Source organism: Crinia signifera, chromosome 6 (genome assembly GCF_055691185.1).
Source record: "Crinia signifera chromosome 6, ASM5569118v1, whole genome shotgun sequence".
NCBI classification, from domain to species: Eukaryota; Metazoa; Chordata; class Amphibia; order Anura; family Myobatrachidae; genus Crinia; species Crinia signifera.
Window position 1 is genome coordinate 246,037,102 of NC_139222.1, and position 11,408 is coordinate 246,048,509.

Sequence of the window (11,408 nt, forward strand, 5' to 3'; positions counted from 1 at the left end):
ATACATAGCTTCCCTCTACCCTCTAAGCTTCTTTTGCAGGGAGCTGCACCCGGTCCGTTTATAAAACCTCAAAACGCACCCTGCCCTGTTTGTGTGTGGCACTGTGCTGGATGGACAATGGTTATGCGTGAGATATACAGGAGTACGTCGAGCCAGTGTACCAGCAAAATCATAATGCAGCTGAAAGCGTCCTAACAGCGGCTGCATTCCCAGTTATACTGCCGACGCCACCAAAATGCTGTATCTTTGAACCTTGACGGTATACAGCCGCTGACATACTCCTGCCTGTATACAGAATGATTGGTAATCCGCATATTGCATACCTTATACTTGTACATGTGTAAGATCAGTCTATGAAAAAAGCAGCGCACATTGTATTTTATTATTTCTATACATCACTAGTGACCCCTGCTCCATCGTGGAACACAACCGCCTACTTCTATTATACACTACAGGGATTGCCGAGATGCTTAGCACCTACAGCCTGTGATGTGAGATAGAAAACTTGGACAGAATAAGACTTCCTGCGACAGGAAGGTTTAGGTAATCTTTCCCCTGCGAGCACTTTCCCTACAAGCATCTGCTGCTGGCTTTCTCACAGGCTTTATATTGTACGAGCTAAGTCCCTGCAGAACAACACAGAATGCATAACATAGACCCACAACACATACACCCTCCCCCTCCCCCACACACACACACACACACGCCCCCTCAGTGTCTGCTGGACAAGGATTATATATAGCGAGCAGAACATCTAAGTGCACATTAACTCCTATAGCACAGCCCCAATTTTCTCAGGCATAGCATTATGCTCATTAAGTACCATTTTCTTGCTAGCATGCAACACCGATGTTAGAAAACAGAGAGCATTTACCGTCGTCTGTGTTGTTTAAACATCCTCCGTTGCCATTCTGCATATCCTGCGTCATCTGTACCCTGCAAGCAGCCAAAAACAACAATTCATGCAGTAAAGTGCGATGACAAGCTCAGGCCTCAAGTAAATTGGGAGTTATACAACTTAATAAAGTAGAAAGCAATAAAAGAGCCATGGGGGGACGGGGACGGGGGGGACTTAAAGACTTCAGAGGTAGGGGATAGATTTTCTCCCGCAGTGACGGAACACATTTTTGGAACAACTAAAAAAAAAAAAACATGCATCATCATGTACACTCAAGTGAAAGCATCGGTCTGAAGTTTTACATTCCAGTCTTAATGAGCTGAGTCATTCTCGTTGTTCTTTGCCAATTTGCAATTACTTAATCACTTTCCGTGGAATCTCTAGCGCAATAAAGGATAATGGAAAACACTACACTAGTACATCAGGCAGAACATTCTTGAAAGATACAGGTTTGTGTCATTAGAACGGGCATTCCCAACCTCGGGGTCCTCAGGGCACACTAATAGTGCATGCTTTTGTGATAGTTATGCTTAAGCACAGATTGATAAATCAAAATAACTGAAATACTACTTTAGTCACCTGTGCTTAAGCATAGATATCACTAGAAATAAGAATGTTATACCCCCATTCCAATATGCAAAAAATAGGTTACTGACATGTTAACCTGGCTGTGGTTTAATGGAAAAGGGTTAGCGCGGGGCCCAGTAACCCGGGAATTCAACCTGGCTAGCTTGTAGGGCTAGTCTTGGGAAGGACGTGGGTTAAGGGGCAGTGTAAACAGGTAAGCCAGGTCATACGATCCAGCTTCTGTTTACAACAATGGGAGATCCATTAGGGGGGCTGCTTCCTGCTGCACTGACACTGACCCAGGGACAGCGACAGAGATATAGGTAGAGCTGGAGTCTCTACTGGGGCTAATGCTGCTCCTGAGTTTCCGGCCACTACTGTGACTCTGGAATAATCCAGGTAAGAGCCGCAGTGAAAAGAGGTTAGTCCTGGGTCTGACCCAGTTTGGAACGGTGTTCTTGCGGTAAAAAAGAGGGTATTCCTGAGGTTGTGAAGGGCTGCACTAGAGAACAGGACAAAATTGTGCCTCAATACCGCTAACCGCTCCTTCTCTATAATGGCCTATAACAGTCGTTTTCCAATCCTTGCCATTATAGTTCAGGGTTTAAGGAAATCCATGCTTGGGAACAGGTGACTTCAATAGCACCTCAGTTTTTTTGATGTAACCATCTAGATGGTTATAGCGTGAATATCTTTGAAACCTGGACAGTAATGGTGGAGTTTGGGGAACTATGGCCAATAGCCCTCACTAGGGGATAGTGAGCTGCAGATACTAGCTGGTAAAATGAAGCGTCCCAATCACGTACAGAGTTTCATGAGCAACCCAATAAATATTTACCAATCCTGTGCTGTCATAGGCTCTCGGCATGAAGTACCATCCCAACCACAATACGGGTTCCTAGCTAGGATGCAGTCATAGCATGATGTGTAGCGGTTGCAGCTGGACAGCGGTAATTGCAGGACTCCGCTCTGGGCTCCAATATATAAACTATTCTGAAAAACAAATCAGCGGATAAAAGTTACAAATGCTGCATGAATTCATTTCTAATTAACAGCCTGTAGGAAGAAGATTGGGAGGCGCTATAGCAGGTGGCACCTGACTGGCTTTCACATCTACTCGATATTAGAATGATATGAGGACCATTCAGAGTTGCTGTGCTGGCTGTCTGCACCACCGCAGAACCGCCACAATCTGATTGGAATCATTTCAGTGATACAAGCTGTCTTCTCCAAGCTAGCTTTTACCGGAACTGGGAGAGGTTCCTAGAAATGACGGTTTTGTCTATTCAAAAGGACAAATAAAAAAGAACTGCGTGAACAAATTCTATGAGCAAATAAAATGCTATGTAATTTGGGGACAATAAGGGAGTACAAGGACATCCTCTTAATGTAGACACATTGCAACTGGTTTTGGTAACCCCTGGCTCCCTGGTTTCCCAGATTAAACTCCTATTTTAATGGCAAAATGCGCAGAGTCTTAGCTTAACAAATATTATAGGTCACAGCTTGCGTAAGTAAAGCAAGTAAATAGGACACAAGATGCATGAGTAAATTCAGAGTGTGGATCTCAACTAGTGGCGGTTTTTACCTATGGGCTGCAGCAACCCCCCCCCCCCCCCTCCCCAGGTAAAATCCGCCACTGTGCTCAGCCTAAGTGAAGCCAGATGCAGCCTGTCAGACTACACTAGCTTTACTGTGACTGGCGGTAACTTCCTATTGGAACAGCGAGTCACCCAAGGCAGTCCCATTGGGAGGTATAACCTCGCTCCGGGGCTGCCTCTTTGGCTTCTATGAACTGCAGCCAAAGCAGCCCATAGAACCAAGGGCATAGTCATTACTGCACTTGCACTGGTCCTGGTACCTGTCATTTTTGTACAGGTGCCGAGACAGCAGCAGTGGTGGGGACTGGCAGGGAGGAGAAGCTTGCGAGCAGGGCCCTCCTACATTTTGACTGTCTGTAAATACCCTGTTTTGTTTCACTGTCTGCTATTGTAAAGCGCAACGGAATATGCTGCGCTATATAAGAAACTGTTAATAAATAAATAAATAAATCAGCTCCTCCTAAGGAAGGGGTGTCAGTATCGCGGCCAGCAGCATCCCCCAATCTACTATAAGGTAGGAGCCGCTACTGATCTCAACTCATCTAAGTAAACTAGAAACACAAGTGGCACAAAGGAAGTGACCTGTACAGTAGGTTAGACAGGGCACGTGATGTGATGCCATTGGGAGCAGCTAGATCTGTTCTAGGGTCATAATATGGACATGCCCTGTTCCTTTCTAGGCAGTGGGATGCCTGCAGTGGTCAAGCACGCTTCATTACAGGATTATATATATCATATGTGGCAAAAACAAAAAAAGAACATTACACAATGATGCCTATAAAATGGGAGACTTCTCTCAAAGTACCCGGAGAGTAAGCCAGCCCAGCTGGATCCTACTGGTCTGTCTTGCAATGCTTGGAAGAGCCAAAATGCATTAAGTGATGTCAACAGGCCCTCCCACTGCCCATAGGGACATGTCATAACACATTAGGCAGGTCCTTATGTGCCAATTGCCGCATTATGCGATTAAGCAGAGATACTGCACCTATTAGGCAAACCTTGACATAAAGGCAGAAGGAGGACGTCGTCCATTGTTGTAGAACCTGCGTGGGATTGTATCCATTTTTTTTGTTCTTCAACATTTTCTGCATCAGTGTTAATAATACAGTATAATGAAATGAATACACATGAAGTTGTGGAGTCATTTTCATGGGACTTTTTCTCTAGGATTTCAGGCTTTCCCAGGAAGTTTCCTCCCCGTAATTTGAAGAAAAATGCCCAAAATCTTGTGAAATATATAAAAGTTTGATGCTTTCCCCTAAACTACCTTATTGGTTAAACTGTGTAACTATGAGGCACTAATGGGCTGATTCTGGGTAATGCAAATCCCCATCAGAGAGTGGGGAGTGTGACGGCAAAAAGGGGCTTGGTCACGTGAAAAGGGGGTGTGGCCTTGTGGCCCAACCCCGCTTTCATCACTCCCAGAGTCCAGGGGATGCTGCAGCTTCACTATTACAGTGAGCCAAGTGCTGCATGTAATGTCACAGTTTAGCACCTGGCTTTGGTCACTGAGAAGAAGCCTGCACTTTGGTGTCACCCCGGATAGGCCTGCACCCGCCTAATTACGCCACTGCACACATAGAGGCATCTAGTGATAGTAGGCAGACTGCACCTGCTTTGTGATTCAGTTCCTGCCCCTCTCAGCCATCTCTGTTTAGCCACTGAATGGGTATTTCTGGTTGGTCACAATGTGAGTACATGCAAGAGAGATGTTTTTTAGGGCATGTCCTTAGTGTAACTGACTTTTCTGAGTTGTGCATATGACTAGTGGTTGCCAAAATCAGACAGATCCCGAGTTAGGGGTACAAGGCTTGAGTGGGAAGATGAGTGGGGGCCCCAGGGCAAGTTGCTTATGGGGGCCCCAACCAATAAAACGCTAAATAAGATATGATGGTGATGTTATAGTATGTAACAACAAGCATATATGGCCAGCACTGCAAATGTATTAAATGCACTGCAGTGTCCCCAGTTCATATTATGCCATACCAAAGTGTCCCAAAGTGATGTAGTAATTATAATGATTTGTGACAAGGGGAGAGAGGCATAAAGTACTGTCCCATGGAATTATAGGAAGGAACACACAGATATTTGGCCATGTGGCTAGGCTGCCCTGCCCTATTAGGAAGCATGCTACACAAGTGTTCCTTCATCATGTGCAAAATGAAAGACCAATCTGTTAATTTATGACAGATAGTCTGCGGAATTCAGAACCATTCCCAACTCTTCCCACCACCTAGTTTGCCAGCGCTCCAATGTTTCAGTCAATAGGCTAAAAGAAATAGGTATGAAAATGTGAATCAGAAATGTAAAGATTTTAGGAGAGTTTTCTGTGTTTTCTTTTTTTAAAGCGGCAATAATTTACATGGCAAAATAAACCTGGTGTTTCAGTGTAAATGATTGCTGCTTTAAAAATGGGAAATATCTCCCAAAATCTCTCACTTTCTGATTCTCACACCTTATTACATTTGGGCCCATATCTTAGATTTGCTTATAAATGATGATTACTCTTATTAAAAACAACGTATAGTGTTGATCAGGTTTTTTTTTCCTGTAACAGCAAAACATGGCTGGTTTTCTGAACTGATTCAGGGTCATGCCTGCCTGAGCATGGATAAATGTTGGGCCAACAAGAAGTTATGTGTTAAGGTTGTACTGTATGTTATAAACTAGGTGATTCATCGCGCCCTACGGGCGCTCTTCACACCGTCGTAGGGGGCTGCGCCCCATTAAAATGACACTGACGGAATCTGCTGCGCTATATAAGACACTGTAACGGAATCTGCTGCGCTATATAAGACACTGTAACGGAATCTGCTGCGCTATATAAGACGCTGTAACGGAATATGCTGCGCTGTATAAGACACTGTAACGGAATCTGCTGCGCTATATAAGACACTGTAACGGAATCTGCTGCGCTATATAAGACGCTGTAACGGAATCTGCTGCGCTATATAAGACGCTGTAACGGAATCTGCTGCGCTATATAAGACGCTGTAACGGAATCTGCTGCGCTATATAAGACGCTGTAACGGAATCTGCTGCGCTATATAAGACGCTGTAACGGAATCTGCTGCGCTATATAAGACGCTGTAACGGAATCTGCTGCGCTATATAAGACGCTGTAACGGAATCTGCTGCGCTATATAAGACACTGTCACGGAATCTGCTGCGCTATATAAGACACTGTAACGGAATCTGCTGCGCTATATAAGATGCTGTAAATAAATGCAGCATCCCCGCCCCTCCCCCAGCCCCACCAATCCCCCAAACCCCAAGTTTATAACATCATTAATTAGCTATATAAAAAAAAAATCCACCTTCACCTTGTAGATAAGGATCAATGATTGCAGCAGGTCCAGGGCAGCACGGGCAGCAGCAGAACACCTTCTCCTCCAGGCTACAGCCAGCGCTTGGGATGGCTGATAACGCTGTTGTAGCCAGGGAGGAGGGTAGCATGGGCAGGTGGGTGACTGTAAGAGGAGTTATGCTGCGCTGCCCGGAAGCCAGCCCGAGCAGCAGCAGCAGCAACAGAGAGCAGTGAATTAGCCGCCCGGCCTCACCGTCCGGTCCGTGACGATTGGACCGGGTGAGCAGGGCAAGAGGCAGGCGGCGGGCAGGGCAGCCGCCGTCGCACGCTGCCTGTTAAGTTGTATTCTTAAGATCTAGTGCACCCTGCATCAAATGCTTTAAATGCCTCCAGGCTCCGGCTGTCAGCAAGGGGGATTCAAGCAGCTCCACGCTATTCCCTCCCCCTGCCGAGTGAGACAATCCTGAGGGTGAGAGGAGTCACACCCTCAGGGTTGTCTCACTCGGCAGGGGGATGGCATAGCGCAAAGCTCTGGTCCACTGCTGCTTGAAACCCCCTTGCTGACAGCCGGAGCCTGGAGGTAATTAACACATTCACCACTACACTGCGGTGGGGGGGGGGTGTTGTTATCGGGGCAGGTGGCTTTGGCGGCAGCAGGACGCTTGTTAGGCTGAGCTGAGTGTCCTGACTCCTGAGGCTGCGCAGGCCAGACATTAAGGTGCCCGTGCGCAAGACGTAAAAGCTGGCTGCAGTGCTTAATGCAGCCTAAGCCAGCCTGCCTGCTTTTGGGGAACTGCAATTGTGGCCAGACAGGATGGGTGGAAGGAGGCGGAACTGAGTTCCAGCTTCAATAAGAACTTCCGGCCCACTTTAACCCCTGGTTCTCTTCTTCTGTTATATATTTGGCTACGATCTTGCAGGCTGGGTGGTGTGTGACCCCGCCCAGCGTTACAGCCGCAGATGATTGACAGATGTAGCCAAATATATAAGAGATGATCATGCTTACATTCCTGGCACACTTATTTGTAAGAGATTACTTTGCATCCTAGTTGGCAGATTAGAAATGTTTTACTTTTACTTGTAATCAAATACACACACGCATACTGTATATACATATACACACATACTGCAACAGATTATTTGGAGTGTGTGAAAAACAGTTTTTCAAGTGAAATTGATAAATGGGCAACAAATATGGCTGTTGGACCATATCACAAAATTCTGTTTTCTGGACAGATCTGGCATGTTTTTGCTCTGTACTTGATCTGTAGCTATGGGTGATTCAGTGTCATATACAATTCCTTGCTTGGCCCCGACTCGCAGGCTCCAGTGCGATGCACACGGGACCACACATGGTAGCGGACCTGCTGTCAAATGCAAACAAATTGGACACTTTATATGTGATTGCTGCAATCGCATAATAAGTGGCCAAATTGCAGGTATATAGCCTAGATCAGGGATGTCAAACTCAAATTCATCGGGGGCCGCATCAGCAGTTTGGTCACCCTCAAAGGGCCGGTTGTATCTGTAGGACTATGTGTCCACTCTTTATTATCATAAATTATTGTCACTGCATTCAATTATTACTGTTTTTTTGTAATAATGTAAGTAATAACTAGCAGGGAGATTGGCTGGGGGCCTGGGACAGGGCACAGTGACGTGACGTCAGATCGCCCAGCAGGTGACCTGGGCCTCTGGGTTCGCAGGACTCTCGCTAGAGTTCTGGACTGGTGGTGACAGTGGGACACATAATGATAATGACCCTGGACACAGGCAGCGGCACTGCAGATTTGTGGGCTCAGGCTGCGGCTGTGTGCTGCTGGCCTGGCTCTCTGCCTGCCCGGCCAAGGACTCTGGACTGGACAGACTGGTCTGGACAACAAGAGACAACACAACTGTGCCCACCCCACTGCCGAACTTACAGTAAATATACTGAACCAACTGATGCCACTGCTGCGCAGCGCGGCACCACAGGCAGGAGGCAGCTCACCGCCGGGCCGGCGTCCAAGTCCGACAGGCAGCCGCAGCAGCATGCACGTCACGGTGTCACTGGCACTGCTGTCAGGTGGGCGTGTGTCACACATGGCAGCGCCGTAGCCGCTGCCCACAGGAGGAGCCGGGCACGTCACACAGTGACACTAACAAGTCTGTGTTCACTGTCCTGCCTACCTCCTCCTCCCAGCGAGCGCCGCGGCGGAGTGACTGTGTCACCCGGCTTCCTCACGTTGTTAGGTATGTCTCTCAGTCTCGAGTCGTCATGTGAGTGTCACTGAATGTGATGTGACACACACACTGTGATGGCTTCCCGCAGTAATGTAATCGGCGCCAGGCGGGGGTGGGTGGTGGCGGCTGCGCGGGCCACATGACGAGGTCTGGTGGGCCGGATTTGGCCCGCGGGCCTTGTGTTTGACACCCGTGGCCTAGGGTATGGGCGTCTTTTGGCACACAGAGAGATCCTTCGGTACTTATTTCCTAGCATGGCACCTGCGATTTTGATTGTATCCATCGGGTCCAACAAAATCACGTAGATCGCATTGCATGCGATGCAATAGATGCGATTTTTAGATTGTAACCAATGTAAAATGGTCCCCGAGACCCGATTTTACATTGGGCCCAATGTTAAATGCCCCCAGACCCCAATTTTCATTGTATACCCACCCTGATGGGTCAAGTGCCCCCCCCATTGTTAACGGCACCCCACGATGAACGCCAACCCGACCTTTTCATACCGCCACTATCCACGTCGGCGTGGAGTTGATTTTATATAGTGTGGCGAGCGCAGCGAGCCACCGAGCCCGAAGCGTGGCGAGCGCGGCGAGCCCCGCGAGGGGACACGTATTACTTCACAGGTATTACGCGTGCACTAGCCACGCTTCGGGCTCGGTGGCTCGCTACACTATATAAAATCAACTCCACGCCGACGTGGATAGTGGGGTATGAAAAGGTTGGAGGACGCGTACCGCCACCGCTCGCCACGCTTCGGGTTGGCGTTTATCGTGGGGTGGCATTAACAATGGGGGGGCATTTCTCATGTAAAATACCGATAAGGGTGGGTATACAATGAAAAATCGGGTCCATTGGCCCATTTAACATTGTTCCCTATGTAAAATCGCGTCCATCGCTGGACACGATTTTTTCATTGTCGGGGAAAAGGCTAAAAATAGTCCTAAAATCGCGTCGGTCGCGTCCATCGCTACCTTAAGTTAAGGTATGCGATCACATACGATGGGCGCCGTGCTAGGAAACAAGTACCGATCCTTCTAATTTCATATGGCTCTCTCTCATAAGGGGCTTCTGCAAGTGTGCACCAATAACTATAATGGGCGGTGAGGTCACACAGATGCATATACTCTGAATATGGCAATATATCTGATATGCTTCCATATAAGGACTTGCATCTAAGTCGCATTAGCACTCCAAATGCATTTGGACTTGCATGCAGACCAGAATTTGTCCCATTATGGTTGAAAAGCATAGTTACTATAAAACAGGATCTATGAACGGTGCAGAAATACATCAAGTTATATTACAACAACATAAATCTGTATTTTCAAACAAGGTAAAAGTTAGTTCTAACAATACTAACGAATACAATTATTATTTGGGAGTTCATAAGCACAAAACAATTTGGAAAATGGATAGAGAACAGGGGACAAAAGTACCCCCCAAAAAATAATAATACTGCATTATGTACAATTAGGAATACCAGTAAAATAAAAGATAAAAAAAGGACCAGACTGGATTAACGCAACATCTCTGTGCAAAATATCTGCTAAAAATGCCAGTGTCACTCACATTTGTTATATAAATTCAAATACAAAATGGTGTGTTAAAAAAAAATAGTATTTCCTATAGGAGGTAATATTACAGGTCATTATGATGAATAAAATAAGTTAGCTGGGCAATTTTCACACCTATTATGACATATTTACTTAGCACTCAATGGGTTAAGCTATAAAAAAAAATCTGTGAACAAGAACATTCTAAAGATGACACATTATACGGTGATAATGTGAATACTGTAATCAGTGGTTAGAAAAATAATTGCTGTTAGACAGATTAGTTAGGTAATTAATATAAGCAAAACACCTGGACCATATGGTTTCCATCTAGGTGTCCTCTGGGAGCTGAGCACAGTTATTGCCAAATCATTAGTTGTAATTGTTAAAGGCTCTCATTAATAACGAGTTTTACAGTGTTGATGGATGATTCTAAAGCAAATTTGTTACGAATATACAAAGATGGATTGATTGTCTATGACATGCAAACATAGACCAGTACTTTTAATCAATAGGGAAATGACTATAAATAGTCCACACTTCGTTATTTGTAAGAAAATAATAATGTCAGTGATAACTAAATAGATCAATCAAAATGTGTTACTCTATATAAGGAAGCAAGTGGAAATATCGCCGGTGCAACATGCGGTGTTCACCTAGAACGCCAGCTTTACGGGAGAGCTTACCAGACTGATATCATATATTTAGCACTCAACTTCGCTGCCCACAAGAGCTTAATCTCTGGTAAAAACAAACAAAACACAATGCATTGAATTGTTTAAAAACAAACAAAAATACAAATGTTACCTGTTTCTTGGATATCACCAAATTTTCAACGGGCTGCGGAGTCTTGAACACTTGTATCTCTTCTATGATATGAACTCTGTCATTGATGACTACCGCCTTGTGAATCCAACCATTGTCTGCATAAAACACAAGAGGAAGCTCAAGAGTCTGACCTGAACATCTCACGCAGATTCTTAACAGCTAGAAAATAAAACATTGACTAATCATACAATTAGTGAATATCCAAATATATGTTATACTTGTTTATCTTCAGACCCACCTTACAATGCAATGTTTCCTGGGAAAAGACTAAATGACCACAGCTATTGCATCCCCCAGGGGCTATCCAATCACTACGGTAAACTGACACTTATTGGGGATTCTCCCTATCATGTTTTAGGTACATGAAGCAGAACCCCCAATAAGTAGCCGTAGGAGACCGGTTTTCCGTCTGAAAACACACAGGTCCA

The 11,408-nt window shown here is 45.7% G+C and overlaps 1 protein-coding gene across 3 annotated transcripts in view; it reads right to left on the bottom strand.

Annotated features, from left to right (window-relative positions):
• SEMA4G (semaphorin 4G) overlaps positions 1-11,408 on the bottom strand; it is a 221,122-nt gene that overhangs the window by 18,065 nt on the left and 191,649 nt on the right. For all 3 annotated transcript variants that reach the window (XM_083149232.1, XM_083149233.1, XM_083149234.1), the window contains exons 12-14: positions 10,960-11,075; positions 2,304-2,458; positions 875-936 (exon numbers count right to left, since the gene is read on the bottom strand). In XM_083149232.1, the coding sequence (XP_083005358.1) occupies positions 875-936; positions 2,304-2,458; positions 10,960-11,075 (333 nt within the window). The remainder of the gene's footprint in view (positions 1-874; positions 937-2,303; positions 2,459-10,959; positions 11,076-11,408) is intronic.